This window comes from Hypanus sabinus, chromosome 25, assembly GCF_030144855.1.
Source record: "Hypanus sabinus isolate sHypSab1 chromosome 25, sHypSab1.hap1, whole genome shotgun sequence".
Lineage (NCBI taxonomy): Eukaryota > Metazoa > Chordata > Chondrichthyes > Myliobatiformes > Dasyatidae > Hypanus > Hypanus sabinus.
Window position 1 is genome coordinate 47,935,969 of NC_082730.1, and position 24,428 is coordinate 47,960,396.

Below are 24,428 nucleotides of genomic sequence, written 5' to 3' on the forward strand. Positions count from 1 at the left end.
AAGACACTTCCATAGTGGCACCTGCTGGGGACAGCTTAAAAACAAGGCTGCTCCCACTCTGCAGCCAGCACTACCACACCACACATCACCCTTCTTCCATTTACCTTAACTTTATAATTTAATAAATATCTTGTCTTTATAATTCATGTTGTGACCAGATTTCTTTGAGAGCCGAGGTTGTAACATACTCTAATGGTTTAATCTCCAACTGTAAATGGTAGAAGCATTCAAATGTACCACTTCTGTGGGTTTTGGGTTATTTGGTAGAAACATTAAGTGAAATGTTTTAACTATATCAGCACCTTTGCACAGGCCTGGCAATAATCTATGGAGATGGAAGTCTGAGTGAAGATTTGGGAGAGTACAACAAATATCACTTGCAAATCCCATTACATCAGATTTATGTTGTACTTATTTTGTAAAAATACAAGTTACCATCAAGCCTTGCACAAACAAGGGAATTTAGGAATTAATGTATTCCACAGGGATCAGGTCCAAACCCAGTATAGTACAAATTTGCTTCCACATGTGCAGCTGGTCCAAAAGTAGATGTTATAATGGATATAAAATTCCTCTGATGATTAGGGGATCTAACAGGAAACTCACTAGAAATTTCCTAACACAACAATAGTATGAATTTGAGCAGATAAGATGAGAACTAGATGAGAATAAAGGGTAAAATGTAAGAGTTTATGGAAGTGGAATGGGAATAGGCTTGTGTGGAAAAGGATGTACACCTGTTACAACTCTTACGTCCTGCTAGGTGACAGGAAAGGTATATGCCATTCAAAAATTAGAACCACACTCTTCATACAGAAAAGGTTACTATTTTCTCCTCAAATTTAGAAGATATTTAGAATATCCTCTCTGCTGTTACTCAGTAGATAAACATACTTCAAACATACATACCAAGTAAACTATGTTGGTGGTTTAAACTTTGGGTTTAATTCCAACTACAACAAATTTGCAACATTCATTGCTGCTGTTCTCTCATCTATAAAAAGAGAGAGGGAGGAAGAGAAAATAATATACAGTACATAAATATAATGAACTATTTTCATTTCACGGAATCATAGAAATTTTAATTCAGCAGGCCACTATGCCTGTGTTAATAAAATATTTTTGTTGCCGGTATATTTTTTTAAAGACTCCAGTGAGGATAGAAATCTATCCATTTGCTTCCTTAACTGCCTCCAGTGCAGAGGTCAAACACTATCTACTGGATCCCAAGTGCTCACACCAAATGTTGTCCAATAAAATGGAACAAAACCTTCATGATTGAACTCTGCTAAAAAAAAATGCTATATTAAAGACAGAAGTAAACTATAAACAAAATATGAGGACTTGGTGACGCCCAGCCTATTAAAACGCTACTTGGACTACTGAAATGTTAATTGAGTTACAATATCCAATCATTAAAATGATATGTAAGTAAAGCAGAGAAAAGTAAGGTTTGGCTGTGATCATGTGATTTTAGATTTTGATGGGCCATTTAGTTTCAATACATTGAGCCCAATTTAGTGAGTATAAAAAATGTTTCTATTAATGAAACAAAGTGAAAACCAACCTGAAAAAGAGTTTGTTAGATGCAAATACAAATGCAAATATAGGCAGAGCAGGCAGGAAGTTTTCCATGCAGTCACATCCTGAAACATCAGGCAGGCCTCAGGCTTTCAATGTCCTGACAGACACTTGAAGTCACCCGGTGTAGGATGTGAGAACCACATAGGGCTCTGACATGTCCGTTCCTTCCCTCATACGGGGTGTACAAACTGGTAAACCAAACGCTGTGAAACATCAGGCTTCCGGATGATCCCTTTTTTGTAATATTGCCGGATAGAACGGCTTAGCTTGTCATAGTTCATTGCAGGTCGGTTCTTCCGGATTCCCCATAATCTTGCAACTTGTGCAGAGTCTTCTATCTTAAATATACCTGGTCAAGAATGAGAAGGTAGTTCCTGCCTGTTAGTCATTGAGCATACCTCTTGTACATGAAAGATAAACTCTACATCATCGTGGCCTCTGCACCTGCTTGCATATTCTCTGCGAGTGTAACACTACATTATGCATTCTTTTACTGATTTTCCCTTTTACTACCTGCAAAACTTTCACTGTACCTTGGTATATGTAACATTAACAATAATAAAGCAATTCCAATTCATTTTAATAATTATAAGTAATTATTATTAATTGAGGTTGAAATACTGAAGGTATAGACTGATTGAACAGTGATTAAGCTTTTCTAGCTCTTTGGAGTAGAGAATTCACCACATTTCTCCTTATCTCAGTCTTATACAGCTTACTTTTGTTCTCAAACCGTGCTCCCCGGCCCTAGACATTCGCCAAAAGAATCACTTTCCCTGCCCAGGCCTGCCAGGCTCTTTAAGACTTGTACATGTTTAATAAGCGTCCCAAAGAAAAGTCTCGACCGGAAATAATGACTTTTTATTCATTTCTATTGATGTGTCCCTTCGGCATTTTGAGTGTGATGCTTTGTAACCACGGCCATTATACAATGAAGAGCACCACAGCAGAGCCGCTGCTTCACAGTGCTAGTCACCTTGTCCACACATGGATTTGAGGTTGCATGTGTGTTCTCTCTGACTGGGTAGAATTCCTGTGGTGCTCCAGCTACTGTCCCCCTCCAAAGAGCTCTGGGTTAATTAGCCATAGTAAATTTTCCTTACAGTGTGGGTGAAAATTTCTCTAAGAGGGCCATAACCTTGTCGTGGTTTGGAGGCTTGTGTGCCTCAATGACCCAGAGAATTACGTTGGCTGGAGTCAGGGCTTTAGGCTTTGGCCCTTGGTAGGGTCACCCATGCCAAACAGGTCAAAGGGTAGAGGCCAGACTAAGAGTGGTCCACCATTTGGGGGTTCAGCGCAGGGCTAACAACCCTGTCTGGTAAATCAAAATTATTGCAGAAACAGCAATGAAGAATTCTTGCAACACACACAAAATGCTGGTGGAATGCAGCAGGCCAGGCAGCATCTATAGGGAGAAGCGCTGTCGATGTTTCGGGCCGAGACCCTTCGTCAGGACTAACTGAAGGAAAGATAGTAAGAGATTTGAAAGTAGGAGGGGAAGGGGGAAATGCAAAATGATAGGAGAAGACCAGAGGGGGTGGGGTTAAGCTGAGAGCTGGAAAATGATTGGCAAAAGGGATACAGAGCTAGAGAAGGGAAAGGATCATGGGACAGGAGGCCTAGGGAGAAAGAAAGGGGGAGGGGAGCACCAGAAGGAGATGGAGAACAGGCAGTGTGATGGGCAGAGAGAGAAAGAAAAAAAGGGAGGGGGAAAAAAAACTAAATATATCAGGGATGGGGTAAGAAGGGGAGGAGGGGCATTAATGGAAGTTAGAGAAGTCAATGTTCATGCCATCAGGTTGGAGGCTACCCAGCCAGTATATAAGGTGTTGTTCCTCCAACTTGAGTGTGGCTTCATCTTGACAGTTGACGAGGCCATGGATAGACATATCAGAATGGGAATGGTACGTGGAATTAAAATGTGTAGCCACTGGGAGATGCTGCATTCTCTGGCGGACAGAGCGTAGGTGTTCGGTGAAACGGTCTCCCAGTCTGCGTCGGATCTCTCCAATATATAGAAGGCCACACCGGGAGCACCGGACGCAGTATACCACACCAGCCGACTCACAGGTGAAGTGTCACCTCACCTGGAAGGACTGTCTGGGGCCCTGAATGGTGGTGAGGGAGGAAGTGTAAGGGCAGGTGTAGCACTTGTTCCGCTTGCAAGGAAAAGTGCCAGGAGGGAGATCGGTGGGATGGGATGGGGGGGGGATGAATGGACAAGGGAGTCATGTAGGGAGTGATCCCTGCGGAACGCAGAAAGGGGGGGGGGGGAGGGAAAGATGTGCTTGGAAGTGGGATCCCGTTGGAGGTGGCGGAAGTTACGGAGAATTATACGTTGGATCCGGAGGCTGGTGGGGTGGTAGGTGAGGACAAGGGGGACCCTATCCCGAGTGGGGTTGTGGGCGGATGGGGTGAGGGCAGATGTGCGGGAAATGGGAGAGATATTCTCCCATAAAGAATTCTTCATCATCTGCGTGAGATGGTATTCCTGAGTCTCCACCCAGAACTTGCATGACTGGCAATAGTGAAAAGCAAGAGAAAGCTCCTGGCATGATGAAGGAAGCCCTGAACACTGCCAAAAATGGAGGGCCTTCGTTGGTACCCTGTGCCAGCAGAGAAACAGGCAGTAAGTCGTGAGTGAATGTGGGGAGGATAAACTGGGATGGCTCTTGGTGCATTAGTGCATGATAATCGGTGTGGACTCAGTGGACTGAAGGGTTTTTTCATGCTGTTTGAATCTATGATTCTGTAAGCTTTAAGTGCAATATCTTTCTCTTATTCTTGAAATCAGTCAATCTCATCATAATGGCTAATGTAGAAGGGTTGCAGCCCAAAATGTTGACTGTTTACTCTTTTCCATAGATGTTGCTTGACCTGCCGAGTTCCTCTAGCATTTTGTGTGTGTTACTTATCTACTAGGACCTATCTTTTAAAGACAGAAGGAATTATGTAACCACACCAGCAGAGTAAGTCACTCACCTTTCTCTTTGTTCAGCCAGCGGATAAATCGACCATAGTTGTGGGGTTTCAGCAAGAGTTCCTTCAGAAATTGCCACAGGTGGATAGGTTGCCCTGAGCAGGAGGAATCGGCCTCTGTATCTATCCATCTCTCATCACGGCCTGGGAGAAGAAGCACAGTCTATCATTTTTCATCAGCCACAGTGAGCAGTTTAGTGAACAGTAGCAGTATTCGATCTAACAGAGGCCTTCAGCACAAGATCCTACACAGTTATTTTCACCACACACACCAATTTGAGAGGATGTCAGATAATTTCCCTAGTTAATGGTTTAGATAGGAACTCCATGGATGGCTGGATGTAAGAAAATGTATTTGAAGGATTGTTTCCATGTTGTGATATCTATATATTTTCAAGACTCATTTGAAAGAAAAAAAACTAAAATTGATTTAAAAAAAGTACTGAACAGACTCTGCAATATACTTTGGCATGTAAGGATAAAGCCTAGTCACAATTTACAGGACAAGAATACATGCTTTATTCTAACCTAGCAGTAAGGCACACCAACATGTGGTACTTATGTCATATATAGAAATAATAGCCGCATTAGATTCTACACCCATATGAATTACATAAACATCCTATTTAAATACACCACTTTGTTTTCTCTCTGAACAAGTGAATGAGCTGTCCTCACATGTACACACTGGTATTACAGATTCAAGTTTCTACAGTTGGTTCAACTGGCTGTGTTGTGTATTTCTCTTTGAACCAAGGAGCTTGCATCTTCTTGGTTTATCTCACTGCTGTTCTGTGTTTCTTCAACTGTAGCTGATCTTGTATGGCAATCAAGTCATCATCACATATCAGACCAGCATCTTCTGATATGTTTCTTACTACGATTATCTCATTGACATGGACATTTTTTGGCCATGATTCCAATGTCTACCAAATAACACTTCTGACTTGGAGGACTTCTCCAAGCTCCCATTGCTGAATCTCATACTAGCCTAGTGTCACCCAGTCAGAGGTGCCTTTCTTTGGCTCTGGTCATTTTGTTTCAAATGACTCTTCTCTACTTTCTCCTCTCAGAAAGGGTGTACATCAGAATCAGATTTATTATCACTGTTAGATGACATGAAGGCAGAGCTTAGGAGAGCTAATGGTGCATCTTCAGAACCAGCTGTATCTCCATCTTTAATATCTCTATTTTCCTTTTCAGGGTTCTTTTGAGGATCCTGACCTGGAGTTACATGCTGACTGTGGTTCTTTGCAGGAATGGGACCCGCTCTTGGGGTTCCCTAACTGGCCGTTGTTCGGCACGACAAGGGCACAGCCTCAGAGCTCAGCTTGCCTTCGCAGTACCAAGATCTCGAGACTCTGGAGACAGGGGGAATTGGAGGAGATCTGCAGGAGAACAGTGTGTCATTGGAGACAGAAGACCTCTGGCTGTGTGCCCAGAGACCCAAGATCTTTGGGCACAGAGCTCGGAAAAAGTGACACAATGGACTTTTAACATTGTAAAGCAGTGATGTTATGTCTCCCCTCTCACTGTGAAACAGGGACAGAGAGAGAGCCGGGTGAACAAGTAGTCTTTGGAGTACTGCAAGTCTGCGTCTTTGCTGTTGGTGGCAGATGCCGATGCTTTTTTTGGGGCGAGGGGTATTGTTGTTTGCTGCTGCTTATGTGTAGGAGGGAGGGGAGATGGGGGTACTTTGGGGTTTAACTGTCATCCATTCTTTGGGACAATCCTCTGTTTTCGTGGATGGTTGCGAAGAAAAACATTTCAGGATGTATATATTGTATACATTTCTCTGACATTAAATGGACCTTTGAAACCTTGGAAACCTTGAAATTTGGTGTTTTGCAGCTGCAGTACAGAGAAAACACACAAAATAACTATAAATTACAAAATAAGGAAATAACGAGGTGGTGGTCATGGGTTCATGGACTGTTCAGAAATCTGACAGAAAAGGGGAAGAAGATGTTTCTGAATTATTGTGTATGGGTCTTCATACTCCCTAGTGGAGAGAGGGCATGTCAGGATGCTGAGGGTCCTGAGTGAAAACAGTTCACCTTTGTATAGTGGTAGCTATCAGTATTCAAGTACTGACTTAGAACCCAGGGTTACCAGTTCCAATCTATGAGCTGCATTGAGAACTGACTCCAACCAAACCGGCCAAAATTAACTTTGCTGATATCGTAAAAATAATAAAAAATAACTTTTTAAACTGAAACCATTATTTATTACAGAATTATTTAGTGGAACCGAAAGGATGAGGGAGTCCATTTCAGTTTACATGGCTGAATTGAAGGGATTATTGAAGCATTTTCAGTTCAGTGTAGGGTATAATAATGGCTGAACAAATTGTGTTTCCATTCTGGCAGGGGCTCACATAAAACAGAAAATGTAACAACGTAGGTAAATTGTCCTGTGATCAGGCTAGGATGATGCAGCTTGTTGGGTCGCAAGGGCCTATTCTGCACTGTACCTCAATATATATAAATACAAAGAGCATGTCGGACAGACAGAAATAAACGAACTGCACAAGGAAGAAAAAAAGATAAAAAAGACAAGTTGCAGTTTCAAAATATCACTAATCTGCTTGCTGTTGATGAAAAATTTGATAATGATGAGAGTGACACAGGACTGAGTAGCCTTGAGATTATAAGTATGAAAACTAACAATAGACAAGCAATTTGGCTTACACCAGAAATGAATGGAAAATTAATTAAAATAGAATTGGACACTGGCTCAGCTATTTCAGTTATTCCACAAAATGAGCTCAAACAGTATTTTGAACATACTGAGCTGAAGCCTGCAGATGTCCAACGAAGAACTCATGCCGAAAAATGATAACTCCTGTAGAATGACATTCACAACTGTGAAATACAACAACCAACAAGATACATTGGGCTTGTAATGTAGTAAAAAACAGAAAGGCCAACATTATGAGTCCGTGATTGGCTGAGACAACTACAACTTGATTGGAGATCCATCCACTATTTGCATGCAATAGAGTTAACTGAAAGCAAATTCAGGAAGGTACTGGAAGATGCCACAGCAGTGTTCAAGGCTGGATTTGGAAAACTCAAACATATAATGAGTGAGATAGCATTAAATGAAAATGCAACACGCAAGTTTTGTAAAGTCCATGATAAAGAAGCCAGTGAGCTAGATTGCATGGAGACTGAAGGACTTCTTTTCAAGGTTGAGAGGAGCCTATGGGCAATGCCAGTGGTCCCAGTAGCTAAGAAGGATGGGTCTGTCAGGATCTAGGGTCAGCATCAAGCCAGTACTGAAAGTAGATCAATGCCCTCGGTCCAGGATAGGGGATATTTTGCAAACCTTTCTGGAGACAAACACTACAGTAAAATGGATTTAGCCGAGGCCTACCTACAGATGGAGATGGAAAAAGAGACCCATCTGCTTTTTGCCATAAACACTCATCAGGAGCTTTATCACTATAATAGGCTTATTTTTGGAGTGGCATCTGCACCTGCAATCTGACAGAAGGCTATGGACCATGGGTCGCAAGGCTGCCCAAGCACTCAGTGTTATCCAGATGATGTCATTGTTACTGGTGAGGATGATGAGGAACATCTCCAAAATCTCAAGACAGCGTCAAAAAGATTAGAAGATTATGGGCTCAGAGCATGATGTGACAATAGTGAATTATTTAAACCAAGCATCACTTTCCATGGCCACATTACTGATGCACAAGGATAACACAAGTGTGCTGAGAAAATTCGATCAGTGGTGGATGCCCCAAGGCCAAAGCATATGTTGCAGTCCTTTTTTAGGGTTTGTCAGTTACTATAACAGATTCCTGCCAAACCTGGCTTCCCCTCTTGAACTCTTTATCAGGAAGAAATGGCAATGAACAAAGCAGTGTGAGGTGGCTTTCCAAAGGCCAAAGGAAATGGTGATGTACCACTGTACATTATCGTCCAGTGAAGCTTGTCTGTGATGCCTTGCGATAGAGTATAGGTGCCGTCTTGTCACATGTTATGAGTGATGGAAGTGAATACCCCATAGCCTTTCTATCACATTCCCTTACTGCTGCGCAGAAAAATCATGCACAGATTGACAGAGAGGCCTTGAGTCTGATTTGAGGTGTAAAATGTTTCAACTGGTACTTGCATGGGAGAGAGTTTACCCTCGTTATTGATCATCAACCACTGGTATCCATTTTCATTCCACAGAAGAGTGTTCCACGAAGAGCAGCATGAGTATAGAGATGGGTTCTGTTGCCTGGAGGGCACAATTACAGACTGGATTCAAGAGACACTAATCATGGAAATGTGATGGATTGCATTGTTTACCCTTGGAAAAGGAAATATCTGAAAAATTTACAGAAGAGGCCACTCATCTTGATATATTCCTCCTAATACAAATCAAAAGTCTCCCGATTACAGCAGAGATGATCCAAAGGGAAACTAAAAAAAAACCCACACTGTCTCAGGTGTAAATAGCAATCCAACATGGCTGGAATGTGCAGTGGAAATTCCAGTTCACCCATTTTTACCATCACTGGGATGAACGTGTCTTTGATGGAAGTTGCCTTATGTGGGGATTGAGAGCTGTAGCACCATCCAGGCTGAGGGATGATGTGTTGGATGAGCTACACACAACATCTAGTTGTGGTCAAAATAAAAGCACTGGCTCAAAGCTGTGTCTGGTGGCCTGGGATAGATCAGAGAATCAAGCAGCTTGCCGTACACTGTTCGGGATGCCAACACATCCAGAAGATGCCAAGAGCAGCACCTCTCCATCCCTGACAGAGGATTCATTTCGATTTTGCCAGGCCACTCCTGGGCACGAATTCTTGGTAGTAGTGGATGCAGCTGAAAAGTGGCTAGAAGTGTTCCCAACAGTCTCCACCACACCCTCACTTACTGGTGATGTGTTGAGAAGCCTCTTTGCAAGGACTGGTGTTCCAGAACACTTAGTCAGTGACGAAGGACCACAGTTTGTTGTGGAGCAGTTTCAGTCATTCCTGAAAATGAATGGAATAAGACGTATTGTATCCAGACTGTACCATCCAGCTACAAATGCTTGGCGGAATACTTTGTCCAGGGTCTAAAGAACACACTGACAACAATGTCAGCAGAACACACCACACTGACACCAAATCAGAAGCTTGACAATTTCCTCCTTGCATATCACAATGCAGTTCATTCCACAACCAACAATTCACCAGCTATTCTGTTCATGGGCCCATCTCCCAAACCTAATCTCAGAGTAAGTATGCAGGACATACTTCTGAGACAAATTGAGGGCTCCTTAAACAATGAGGTTCAATGTTTCACTCCTGGACAAACAGTCCTGGCGAGGGACTACAGTGGTGATCAAAAGTGGGTAGTTGGAAAGATTGAAGACAGAACTAGGCCACTCTCCTACATAGTGGAGTTTACGTCTGATACAAAGTGGAGACAATACATCAGTTAGTTGAGGGGAGCAGAGAACATAGTTAGAGAAAAAAGGGGGACAGAGGTGTCAGAACCACATCCTGCAGTCCCAGAGTCAACTCCTACAGCAACCACGGAGGAGGCTGCAGAACCTGAGATTGTTTCACAGCCACGTCTCACCAACCAAGTAAAGTGATCTCCCCCCGCCACCCCACAACCCCTGCCATCAGCAAAGATGTTATCTCACAGAAATCCTTCACAGCAATTAAATCTTTAGGCCTGAACAGGACAATTTAAAATTTACTATGCTGTGGATGCTTATATAGTAATTATATTATACGGTATACTGTGTATTTATATAGAGGACTAAGGAGCAATACATTGCACATCTGAGTTGAAATGCATTCTATATTGAGTTGCTTATAGCTAAGCAGAAAGGAGTGCAGTGCATTTAATATTTCAGTGATATTTGAGTAATATTGTACACATATTGTTTGCTGAAGCATTCTTTGATGTTTACACAATTCATTATGGGTTATATGTAAGAAGTATGTAAATGGCATACGTTATTACATCACCATGCCATATGTGAGTGCCTCAGTAAAAAAAAGGAAAGATAAACTATGTGGACGATCATCCTGGCTCTTGTGCTTTTCTTTTGATTTGTTTCTGAAGTTACAAAACTTAACAGCAATAACAAAGCTTACGAAAGGTTCAGAGAGCTAGGTAATGTTAGAGATCTAGAAGATTATAAGTCTACTAGAAAGGAGCCTAAGAAGAAAATTAGGAGAGCCAGAAGGGGCCATGAGAAGGCCTTGGCGGACAGAATTAAGGAAAACCCCAAGGCATTCTACAAGTATGTGAAGAACAAGAGAATAAGACGTGAAATAATAGGACCTATCAAGTGCGACAGTGGGAAAGTGTGTATGGAACCGGAGGAAATGGCAGAGGTACTTAATGAATACTTCAGTATTCACTATGGAAAAGGATCTTAGTGATTGTAGTGATGACTTGCAGCAGACTGAAAAGCTTGAGCATGTAGATATTAAGAAAGAAGATGTGCTGGAGCTTTTGGAAAGCATCAAATTGGATAAGTTGCCGGGACCAGACGAAATGTACCTCAAGCTACTGTGAGAGGTGAAGGAGGAGATTGCTTGCAGATGTTGTTCCTTTATTCAAGAAAGGGAGAAGAGATAGCCCAGGAAATTATAGACCAGTGAGTCTTACCTCAGTGGTTGTTAAGTTATTGGAGAAGATCCTGAGAGGCAGGATTTATGAACGTATGGAGGGGTATAATATGATTAGGAGTAGTCGGCATGGCTTTGTAAAGGGCAGGTCGTGCCTTGTGAGCCTGATTGAACTTTTTGAGGATGTGACTAAACACATTGAAGAAGGAAGAGTAGTAGATGTAGTGTATATGGATTTCAGCAAGGCATTTGATAAGGTACCCCATACAGGGTTTATTGAGAAAGTAAGGAGGCATGGGATCCAAGGGGCATTGCTTTGTGGATCCAAAACTGGCTTGCCCACAAAGGCAAAGAGTGGTTGTAGATGGGTCATATTCTGCATGGAGGTCGGTCACCAGTGGAGTGCCTTAGGGATCTGTTCTGGGACCCTTACTCCGTGTTTTTTATAAGTGACCTGGATGAGGAAGTGAAGGGATGGGTTAACAAGTTTTCTGATGACACAAAGGTTGGAGGTGTTGTGGATAGTGTGGAGGGCTGTAAAAGGTTACAGTGAAACAATAGGATGCAAAATTGGTCTGAGAAGTGGCAGATGGAGATCAACCCAGGTAAGTGTGAAGTGGTTCATTTTGGTAGGTCAAATATGATGGCAGAATATAGTATTAATTGTAAGACTCCTGGCAGTGTGGAGGATCAGAGGGTTTTGGGGTCCGAGTCCATAGGATGCTCAAAGCATCTGCGCAGGTTGAATCTGTGGTTAAGAAGGCGTATGGTTTATTGGCCTTCATTAATTGTGGGATTGAGTTTAAGAGCCGAGAGGTAATGTTGCAACTAAATAGGACCCTGGTCAGACCCCACTTGGAGTACTGTGCTCAGTTCTGGTCACCTCACTACAGGAAGGATGTGGAAGCCATAGAAAGAGTGCAGAGGAGATTTACAAGGGTGTTGCCTGGATTGGGGAGCATGCCTTATGAGAGTAGGTTGAGTGAACTCAGCCTTCTCACCTTGGAGCGATGGACGATGAGAGGTGACCTGATAGAGGTGTGCAAGATGATGAGAGGCATTGATCATGTGGATAGTCAGAGGCTTTTTCCCAGGGCTTAAATGGTTGCCACAAGAGGACACAAGTTTAAGGTGCTGGGGAGTAGGTACAGAGGAGATGTCAGGGGTAAGTTCTTTACTCAGAAAGTGGTGAGTGTGTGGAATGGGCTGCCGATAATGGTGGTGGAGATGGATAAGATAGGGACTTTTAAGAGGATTTTAGATAGATACATGGAGCTTAGTATGTAAGCTTAGTAATTTCTAGGGTAAGGACATGTTCGGCACAACTTTGTGGGCCAAAGGGCCTGTATTGTGCTGTAGGTTTTCTATGTTCCTATGTTTCTATAATCACTCACTAGTTTTATTTTTCCCTTTTCTGTGTGTGGAGTTTATGACACTTTGCTTTCTCAAATGGATCTGGGATGAAGCAATCTTCCAATCAAACTCTTCAATCAGGAATATCTTTAGTATTTAATGGAGGGGTGGAAGTAATTGAAAATTATAAAATAAGCTATCAAATTAAAATAAAATTAAAATTAGAAAGTAATGTAAAGGAGAGGAGAGATTTTAAAAGAGCACATGTTGGGGAGGTTGTCACAGACAAGCAATAGGTATGTGCGCACTAGAGGAAATATGGACCCTTCTCTCTAGGACCTGAGGGACTGAGGGATGCCATCATTGATATAGGTCTTAATACCCAAGGTTACAACTGCCTTCAGTAAAGGTAAACTTTAAAACAGAACAAGCATTAGACGATTCATTATTGATGCGGAGTCATCGAGATCTACAGCACCGAAACAGATCGTTCGGCCTATCTAGTTCATGCTGAACTATTATTCTGCCTAGTTCTATCGACCCACACCTGGACCATAGCCCTCCATATTCCCCCATCAATGTACCTACCCAAACTTCTCTTAAATGTCAAAATCAAGCCCACGTTCACCACTTCCTCAGTCTCACCACCCTCTGAATGAAGATGTTACCCTTCATTTTCCCCTTAAGCATTTCACTTTTCACCCTAAACCCATGACCTAGTCTCACCCAACCTCAATGGAAAAAGTTACTTGCGTATAGTGTATCTATACCTATCATAATCTTGTATATCACTAATGAAACTCCCTTCATTCTCCTAGGCTTCAGGGAATGAAGTCCTAACCTATTCAACCTTTCCCTACAACGCGTGTCCTCCAGTCCCAGCAACGTAAATTTTCTCTGCACTCTTTCAGTCTTATCGATGTCTTTTGTGTCAGTAGGTGACCAGAACTGCATGCAATATTCTAAATTAGACCTCAGCAACATCTTATACAACTTCAACATAACATCCCAACTGATACTCAATACTTTGATTGAAGTCCAGTGTACTAAAAAGCTTTCTTTATTGCCTTATCTACCCCTGATGCCACTTTCAAGGAATTATGAATCGGCATTCCCAGATCTGTCTGTTCTACTGCAGTCCTCAGTGCCACATCACTCTCCGTGTAAGTCCTACCCTCCAATGCCATCCAGCTGACAATTGTCAGCATTGTTCCTTCTGCCATTTTTCAGCCAATCTTTTCCTGCTTGTCCACATCTCACTGCGAACTTTGATAACCTTCCACACTGTCCACTATGCTTCCAATCTTATCATCCCAGTTATCAAAATAGATGGAAAACAATAATAGATCCAGCACCAAGCCCTGCAGCACACCACTAGTCACAAGCCTCCAGTCAGAGAGGCAACAATCTCTCTGGTATCGCCCACAAAGCCAATGTGGAATCCAATTTACTACCTCATCCTGAGTGCCTAGCGACTGAATCTTCTTGACCAGCCTCCCATGTGGGACCTTGTCAAAGACCTTGCTGAAGTCCATGTAGACTACATCCACTACCTTACCTTCATCAACTTTCCTGATAACCTTAACGAAAAACATTACACAATTGGTTAGACATGACCTACCATGCACAAAGCCATGTTGACACTTTCTAATTAGTCCATGTTTATCCAAATATTAATATATCCAGTCCCTCAGAATAACCTATGTCAGGCTCATCAGCCTATAATTTCTCAGCTTATTCTTAGACCACTTCTTAAACAACAGAACATTAGGTATCCTCTCATTTTCCAGTACCTCACCAGTGGCTGAGGATATTTTAAATATCTCTGCCAGAGTCCCTGCAAATTCTGCACTTGCCTCCCAGAAGGTCTGAGAGGACATCTTCTCAATCCCTGGGGACTTGTCCACCCTAATTTGCCTCAAGGCTGAAAGCACCTCCTCCTCTGTAATCTGTATACAGTCCATATCTCACTGCTGCTTTGCCTCAGTCCTATAGACTCTGTGTATGTCTCCCAAGAAAATACAGTTGTAAAAGTTCCATTTGGATCTCCCCATCTCTTTCAACTCCATGCATGGATGACCATGCTGATCTTCAAGAAGACCAATTTTGTTCCTTGTTATCCTTTAGCACTTAATATGTCTATAGAAGCCCTTGAGATTCTCCTTCAGCTTGTCTGCTAAAACAAGCTCATGCTTTCTTTTAGATCTCCTGATTTCCCTCTTATACAATTATATACGTTAATACTGTACAAGTATGTACCCCCTCTCAAAATCAAAGAAAACAGACAAAACAAAAAATAAGGATGTGGATTTTAGTACCAGCTCTTTATAACAGTTTCATATACCTGCCCTAATCAAGACCCCATTCTAACCACATTAATTTCAGTCTTTCTTTTCTTAATCTGTAATATTCCATCTCTTTATCCTTCCAACGTGCACTGATTACCGGATGTACAACATGAACAGGGTCCACTGACCTGTGGCACAATAAGCACACATGAAATCACTCCACTCAATAGACCTTAAGAAGGAGGAAAGTGATGCACACATGAGTTCATTGCCATAGAGATGAATTTCTGATCCTGGCCCTGTGATTAAAGGAAGCAATGTAAATGTCTTGACAAGAAGGGAAAACTGCAGGGCCAACCTATCACGAGCTGCCACATATTGGCACTCGGTAACTGACATTATCTCTGAAACACTGCTTTTGAGATCCCACTCCTGTGAGTTTATCTCATTTGGAAATAAACAACCGTTTATGTCAAAAAGCCCTGCACAGAGCACATCGGGTCCCAGCCAGAGAGGCAATGGGCTGAGTTTTTGTAATTATTTGGTTTTAACTGACAACCAAGTAAAACAAAATATTTGGAAACTCATTGTGCCATTACGCAGTGTTAAGAAATATCATCTTGCTACAATAAAGGTGAAACCTTGATGGAACTTCCAAAGAACGCTTTGTACTCTTGGCACAGACTCCTTGAATCATGGAAATTGCTAGCAAAGAAAGCAGCTAATCCAACAAATATGCCTCTGCCAACCCAAAAAAAAGTGCTGAGGCCAATCCCATTCACATGTTCTAAGTCCATTGTCATATTCCTTACAATTTGGGTCAGTTTTAAACATCATAAGGTTATTTTTTCCCTCGCAGCCACCGTTTCACCGTTTCAGGTAGTGAATTCCACACCGACCACTCCTATACAGATTTCTTTAGACAAAAGATTAAATTTAATTCCAATACATTTCCTTTGTTTTCCACAGAGAAATTTTACCCCCTTCAGTACCTGTCTCTCTCTCTCACACACACACACATACACAGTCACACACTCACTCATTCACTCACTCACACACACACACACACACACACACTCACTCACTCACGCACACACAAACACTTACAGAGGCGCGCACACACACACACACACTCTCCCTCACACACACACATACACAGTCACACACTCACTCATTCACTCACTCACACACACACACACACACACTCATTCACCCACGCACACACAAACACTTACAGAGGCACGCACACACACACACACACACACACACACACACACACACTCTCCCTCACACACTCACTCATTTACTCACACACACACACACACACGCACACGCACACGCACACGCACACACGCACACACACACACACACACACCTCTCTAGTCAGGCATTGTGTGAGTATGTAGCTAGCAAAGCAGTGCCCTTTGGAAAAGTACACAATAATCCTATATGGATAATTTTCAATAAAGTTGTTTAGCAGTTTTTTCCATTTCCCTAGGACCTTGCAATAAAATGAAATGGTTGTGGTGAACTATGTGCCTGTCGGGACACGCCCCTGCTGACTGCTCCTGTGGCTCCTCCCACAGGCCCCTGTATAAAGGAGACCTGCGGCCTGATGCTCGGCCTCAGTCTCCAAGACCTTGTATGATAGACACTCACTCCTGGTTCCTTCTTCCAGTCAATAAAAGCCGATATCTCGCCTACGTCTCAGTGTGAGTTATTGATGGTGCATCAATTTTATTGACTGGAAGTTTTAAAACATGGAACCCGTTTTGCGTCCGGACCGGTTGGATTTGGACCCTCAAGACCCTGACGCAGCTCTCGCTTTTGAACACTGGCTTGCATGCTTCCAATCGTACTTGGCGGAGCTTCGTGCGACTGAATCCGCCGTTATGCACAGAATCCTACTCTCGAGGGTCACCCCCAAAGTTTACTCCATTATCCGGGACCTGCCGACCTACGAGGGGGCACTGGAGGCACTATCTTGCTGGCAAAAGATTCACCGTGCTGACCGACCAGCGCTCGGTTGCGTTCCTGTTCAGCAACCAACAGCGGGGCAAGATCAAAAATGATAAGATTTTGCGGTGGAGGATAGAACTCTCCACCTACACCTATGATATCCTGTACCGGCCTGGCAGACTCAATGAGCCCCCTGATGCCCTATCCCGGGGAACATGTGCTAGCACACAGCTCGACCAGCTGTACGCCCTTCATGCACAACTTTGCCATCCGGGGGTCACCCGATTTTACCATTTTGTGAAAGCTCGGAACCTGCCGTACTCCCTGGAGGACATCAGGACGATGACCAGGGACTGCCAAATTTGCGCCGAGTGCAAACCGCACTTCTACTGTCCTGACACGGCACAACTTGTCAAGGCCACCCGCCCTTTTGAACGCCTGAGTGTTGACTTTAAGGGCCCCCTTCCCTCCACTGACCGCAATGTCTATTTTCTCAGTGTTATTGACGAGTTCTCACGGTTCCCCTTTGCCATCCCCTGCCCCGGCACCACTGCCACGTCCGTCATAAAAGCCCTGCGCCAGCTCTTCACTCTGTTCGGGTATCCCTGCTATATCCACAGTGATAGAGGGTCCTCCTTTATGAGTGAGGAGCTGCGCCAGTACTTGCTAGCTAGGGGCATCGCTACCAGTCGGACCACGAGTTATAATCCCCGGGGTAATGGCCAGGTGGAGCGGGAGAATGCCACAGTGTGGAAGGCCACACTTTTAGCCCTTAAGTCAAAAGGGTTGCCGGTCTCTCGACGGCAGGAGGTCCTCCCTGAGGCACTCCACTCTATCCGCTCCCTGTTATGTACGTCCACCAATGCCACCCCTCACGAACGCCTATTCTCTTTTCCCAGGAAGTCTGTCACTGGGACCACCCTACCGGCTTGGCTGACGTCCCCGGGGCCAGTGCTGCTCCGGAAACATGTGAGGAGCAATAAATACTCCCCGCTGGTGGAGAGGGTTCACCTTCTACATGCGAACCCCCAGTATGCTTACGTGGTCTTACCTGATGGGCGGGAGGACACGGTCTCCATCCGCGACCTGGCACCCGCAGGTGCAGCAGACCACTACCCTGAAGGCTCTCCGGTGACTGTGCACCCTGCACCAGAGTTGACACCGTGCTCACCAGGCCCTACACAGACTCCTCACGACACTTGTATACCGGGAATTTCATACGCATTTATACCAGGCGCCTCACACATGCATGAGGGATCACCGGCGCCTAGTGGGCAAGAACACGCGCAACCCCCGTCCCCTGTGCAATCACCAATGTTGCCGGCATCTATGCGGTCACAGCCGGTGCTACGTAGATCGCAGCGACAGATTCGACCACCTGATAGGCTTGACTTGTAAGAACCTTCGCCACATGAGGACTTTTTCAAACGAAGGGGGGGTGAATGTGGTGAACTATGTGCCTGTCAGGACACGCCCCTGCTGACTGCTCCTGTGGCTCCTCCCACAGGCCCCTGTATAAAGGAGACCTGCGGCCTGACGCTCGGCCTCAGACTCCAAGACCTTGTATGATAGACACTCACTCCTGGTTCCTTCTTCCAGTCAATAAAAGCCGATATCTCGCCTACGTCTCAGTGTGAGTTATTGATGGTGCATCAAAGCAGTTTTTTCCATTTCCCTAGGACCTTGCAATAAAATGAAATGGTATTCCTTTTAATGGCATTGTGCCTTTTCAGAGCAGCCATTGCAAGGCTGACTCCACTTCCTAATGACAGGGTCCTCTACATTGCCCAGTTCCATTTCCATTGATCAGGAACAACAGGTAACTTTGAAGCTCAAGTTGCTTCTAAAAGAGTTACTACAATGCTGTTGCAGTGCTGGTCAGGATCTCATTGCAAGTACACCAGGATGGGCTAGATTTAATGGATCTATTTCTATTAATAGGAAGGGAGGTTACGTACAGATGGAGTGTTCAGCGGCTGTGAGGAGCATGTTACCATTATATCTGTTATCTCCAGGAGATGACTTCTCTTTCATCCAAGCAGCTAAAAACAAAAGGAAAACACGTTGCTTTAATAATCATTACTCAGCATGCAACCTGCCCTTTAACATCTGCTACCCAATATTCCTTCTCCCCATAATGTGCTTCTTAACCTCAAGGTTTTAAAAGAACATCACAGCAAATGATTTACATTTTAAATGCAGTTTCTGCTAAGTGAACCAAAACTGCCTTTTAATTATTTTATTTCACTTAGAGATACAGCATAGAACAGGCCCTGCTGGTTCAATGAACCACATCACCCAAGAAGCCCCCTATTTAACCCTAGCCCAATTACAGGACAATATACAATGACCAATTAACCAACGAACTGGTACATCTTTAGACTGTGGGGGGAAACTAGAGGACCCAGAGGAAATCCACATGGTCATGGGGAGAAGGTAGAAACTCCTTACACTCGGCGACAAAACTGAACTCCACACTTCGACGCCCCCCCCCCCCCCCCGCTGAAATAGCATTGTGCTAACCGCTACACCTCCATGGTGCCCAGCTTTAGCATTTCCACTCAGTGATAAAGAGTGAGATCGGGTAGTTATATAGTGTGAACTTTTGACCAAGGCTTCCCTTATGCAGCATTCCTCAGTCTCTATCTAACCACATGGGATGGGTGTAAATACATTGTGAGCATGCTGGGTTGGCATTGCAACACTTACAGGAGGCCCCCAGCACATGCTCATGTTGTGGTTGTTAATGTAAATGATGTTTTTCACTGTATGCCACATTGTACATGTGATAAATAGATGAATCTGAATTTGAATTTGCTTCTGAATCATTAAAATTGGGCCTTCCCAAAAGTGAAGAGAGAGAAAGCCTTGTGTTGCTCTTGCACACCCCCTGGAGGTCATTTGCAGAATAACATTGCTGCCACTGCACTGAACCTTTTGCTGCTGTCATTGTGCAGACTCAACGAAGGCACATAACACGTCCAGGAACAAAAAGATTGTTTTCATACTGCCTCCCATTACAGCTCTCAGAAACTAAGTTTCTCAAGTCCAGTCAGGTACTCCAAAGCTTAGAGATTTACGAACGTTGAAGAAAATAGGATTAACCCATAGATGATAACACTCGAGTTTAGTGTGGGGGAGAAAAATCTGATGAATCCTCTTTAAAATAGACAGTGTCTGGAGCTGACAAAATTAGTGAACACATAATAAAATGATGACTGCCTGAATTTATAGATCGAGATCTTCATTTGCTGAAGCATCAACAATCAAGCTATTGCACCTTCAAAAATGGAGACAGCTATTCGAACCACAATGTCTCGTGGGCATTCAGCTTAATGGAGTCCACATACAAACTTTGCATTGTTGGTCTATTTTTGTTTTCTTACTGTCCCTGTGATGTGTATTCTAGGCTGCTAACTGCGGTTTCTTTAGGCTTATCCTTAAATTGCAGATTGGGAATTCTGGAAAGAACTGAAAAGGTCTACAATTGCTTTCAACAACAGGAGATGTGAAAATCAATAATTATTTTATTTCCTTGGGGATGGAATCAGAAAAGCAAATGGTGCTGTTGCTTCGCAACTCCAGGGATCAGGATTTGACCCCGAGCTTGGGTGCATCAATGCACATTCTGAGAATAAGGACCAGAGTCAGGTTTAATATCACTTGCAAATGTTGTGAGATTTCTTGCTTTGCTATACATAATAATAAAAAAACCTGTAAATTACACAAGGGAATAGCAGATCTAGTATTGAACACCTTCTCACTGGAATAAATTCCTCGGTGTTACTATTTCAGAGGGTCGATCCTGGACCCAACATGGAAGTGCAATTGCAAAGAAAGCATGGCAGCACCTCTACTTTCTTAGGAGTCTGTGAAGATTTAGCATGACACCTAAAACTTTAACAAACTTCTATTGGTGTGTAATGGAGAGCATATTGACTGGATGAATCATTACCGGGTACAGCATCACCAATGCCTTTGAATGAAAAATCCTACAAAAGATAATGGATTTGGCCCAATAGGTCACAAGTAAAGCCCTTCCAACCATTGAGTACATCTACATGAAACACTGTCATAAGAAAGCAGCATCCATCATCAAAGATCCTCACCACCCAGGCCATGCTCTCTTCTCACTGCTGCCATCAGGTAGAAGGTACAAGAGCCTCAGGACTCACACCACCAGGTTCAAGAACAGTTGCTTCCCCACAAACATCAGGCTCCTGAACAAAAGGGGAATAACTACACTCACTTGCCCATCCATTGAGGTGTTTCCACAATCAATTATCTCACTTTAAGGATGCTTTATCTTGTTCTTCATGAATTTATTTATTGTAATTTATTTCTATTTGCTTTTGCACAGTTTGTTGTCTTCTGCACTCTGGTTGATCTTTCACTGACCCTTTGAAAGTTGCTATTCTATAGATTTGCAGAGCATGCCTGCAAGAACATAATCTCAGGGCTGCATGTGGCGACATATATGTACTTTGCTAATAAAATTTACTTTGAACTTTTAGTGGAGCAGTGGGCTAAGCACGCATCCTTGGGGTGTACTACTGTTGATTGTCAGCGAGGAGGAGAAGTAATTTCCGATCCACACTGACTGTGGTCTCCTGTTGAGGAAGTCAAGGATCCAGTTGCAGAGAGAGGAGCTTGATGATTAGAACTGAGGGTATGAAGGTGTTGAACGTTGAGCTGTAATCAATAAAAAGCAGCCTGATGTAGGTATTGCTATTGTCCAGGTGATCCGAGGCAGAGTGGAGAGCCAGTGAGATTGCATCAACTGTAGATCTATTGTTGCAATAGGCAAACTGCAGCAGGTTCTGGTCCTTACTGAGGCAGGAGTTGTTTCTGGCCATGACCAACCTCCCAAAACACTTTATCACAGTAGATGTAAGTGCAACTGCGAGATGGTTGTTGAGGCAGCTTGCCCTGATTTCCATGGGCACTGGTATCATTTTCAGCCTTTTGAAGATGGTGGAAACCTCCAGCCTCTGCAGTGAGAGATTGAAGGTGTTCTTGAACACTCCCACCAGTTGGATAGCACAGATTTCCAATGCCCTGCCAGGTACACCATCAGGGCCCTCAGCAGACTACTAATCACCCTGTAATCACATGCGTTCCTCTGAGTGCTCTGTTGTGCTCCTACTAACCAAAGATGCAATAATAATAAAATTGTCTACTCTCCTTAGAGAAGGTTAATTGAAGACTAATAAACCAGCAAATTTCTACAGATGTACTATGGAGAGCATTTGAAGTGGCTGAATCACCACCTGGTATGGAGGGGCCAGAAAATTCTGCAAAGGATTGTAGACTTAGCCAGCTCCATCATGGGCATCAAGCTCCCCACCATTGAGGACATCCTCAAAAGGCGACATCCATCATTAACAAGCCCCTTCACCCAGGAAATCCCCTCTTGTCACTGCTGCCATCAGGGAGGAGCCTGGAGACACACTTTCAACATTTTAGGAACAGCTTCTTCCCCTTCAGGAACTCAACCTCGCTATTTTTTCCAAATTATTTTTAAGATATATATCTATTATAATTCATAATATATTTTATGCTTTGCACTGTAGTGCTGCTGTAAAACAACAATTTTCATGACTTTGATTCTGATTCTGAAGAAGTTGATGGACATGTGTGAGAGAATAAGTTGCAGGCCACAGGGAAATAAGGAAAAAGGGATTAGAATTATGGAATTGCTTCCTGGGAGCAAATCTGGATGTGATGAGCTGAATGATCTCTTCTGTGTATAAGTATTCATTTCAGAACTACTCGCTGACAAGGTTTAAGAACTCTGCAGAAACTGGCCAGACATGATTTGGATTGTATGACATTTTGGAAAAAGTTCTCCCAGTTATGCCTGGTGCTTCAATGTCAGTAATCTAGTAGATTATCTACTGCTCTAGTGAGAGGCAGCTCACTGCTCTGTTTATGTTGTGCAGTGATCCCTAGACAAAGATTACCTACTACACTCTCCACATTGCTTACACAGAGTTGCTATCATTGCCTAAGGTTATGCTGTACACTTTTATGTCACGCTTCTTGAAATCATACACAAAAAAAATGGAGGAACTTGGCAGGTCATCAGGACTTGGACAGAAATGATACCGGTTATTCCCCTCCATAGGTGCTGTCTGACCTGCTGAAGCCCTTCAGCATTTTGTGTGTGGCTCTCAAGATTTCCGGCATCTGCTGAATTTTTTGAGTCAATTTTTTGAAATAGCTGCTCTATTTTCTACAGTGCAGGAACCAGATAGAAACAGAGTTTGAATCCTTGTAACTTCTCTGCTGTTAAGTAAATTAATACCCAACCAAAAGCTTCAAGACCAGTTTCAGGCTGGATTCTCATTTCATAGAGAAGGTACAGCATGGTAAAAGGCCCTTTGGCTCACTGCCTTCCCAACCCATTTACTCTAATCCTACATTAATCTTTTCTTAAAATTCTCACAACATTCTCAACGACTCCTTCCCTTACACCAGAGGCAATTTACACTTCCAATCTTCACATCATTGGGAGGAAACAAAGAACCGTGAGGAAACTCACAGGAAGAACACGTGGCCTCCACAGAGACAGCTTCCAAGGTCAGCACTGAACTCTTGTCACTGTTGCTGTAAGGCAGCGACCTTAATGGCTTCAAGAATCTCAGAGTCATACAACACGGAAGCAAGCTCTTCAGTCTACAGAATCTGTGCTGAGCTTCCATGGGTACCTGGAGACAAGATATCCACTGCCTTGTAACATTCTGCATCAAGAAATTTTCCTCATCCCATTTCTCACTAGTTAAATCATGCCCCCTTGTTCCACAGTCTCCAGCAGGATGAAAGAGCTTCTCTCGATCCGTCCCATTGGTCAGAGTCTCTCACTTCCTTCTTACAGTTATGAATTCCAGTTAGCATTTGCCAGTGTCATTCACTTCCTTCTCACAGAGTGATCCCTCTAAGGATCTGCAGTTTAGTTGACTCCAGGCTGCCACAATATTGCAGGTGAATTCTCACTACAGCCTGCACAGCTTCAGAAGGATTTTGCTATTTTGGCAATAAGCCCACATAAAGCAGATCTCTACAAACTCTCTCTACTTCTCACTACCTCAGTAAAGCAGCCAACATAATCAACCACATCCCCCCCACCCCCACCAAACCTGGACATTCTTTGTCTCAGGGAAGAAATGCAAAAGCCACTGGCTCAAGGACAGGTTGTTGCTCTGCTGCTTTAAGACTAGTGAATTTTTCCCAAGTACAAGAAGATGGACTCTTGACCTCACATCCAACCTTGTTATGATCTTGCACCTCATTGCATTGCACTCTCTCTGTAGTTTTTACACTTTATTCTGCATTGTTATTGTTTTATCTTGTTCTCCCACAATGCTCTGCATAATAACTTGATCTGTATGAACAGAATGCAAGACAAGCTTTTCACTGTATCTCAATACACATTACACCAATAATAAATCAATTCCAATTCCTATTTTAATACCATTTGCCTTCTAGTTGCTAGCCTACCTAAAAAGGGAAATGGAAGAATTGAATGCATCCAGACGAGATTCACCTGGCTAATTCCCGAGATGAGAGGCTTGACAGTTTGAGTCAGTATTCCTTGGAGTTTAGAAAAATAAGTGATGATTTTATTTAAATATCTAAGATCCTGTGTAGGGGTTGAGACGCTTGCACTGGAGGGATAGTCACGA

At 43.3% G+C, this 24,428-nt stretch overlaps 1 protein-coding gene across 1 annotated transcript in view; it reads right to left on the reverse strand.

Annotated features, from left to right (window-relative positions):
• Window positions 1–1,754: 1,754 nt before the first annotated feature.
• The window catches only part of LOC132381304 (SAM pointed domain-containing Ets transcription factor), a 40,606-nt gene continuing 17,932 nt past the window's right edge, over window positions 1,755–24,428 (reverse strand). Inside the window, exons 3-5 of the mRNA XM_059950683.1 lie at window positions 18,738–18,785; window positions 4,567–4,707; window positions 1,755–1,933 (exon numbers count right to left, since the gene is read on the reverse strand). Of these exons, the coding sequence (XP_059806666.1) occupies window positions 1,755–1,933; window positions 4,567–4,707; window positions 18,738–18,785 (368 nt within the window). The remainder of the gene's footprint in view (window positions 1,934–4,566; window positions 4,708–18,737; window positions 18,786–24,428) is intronic.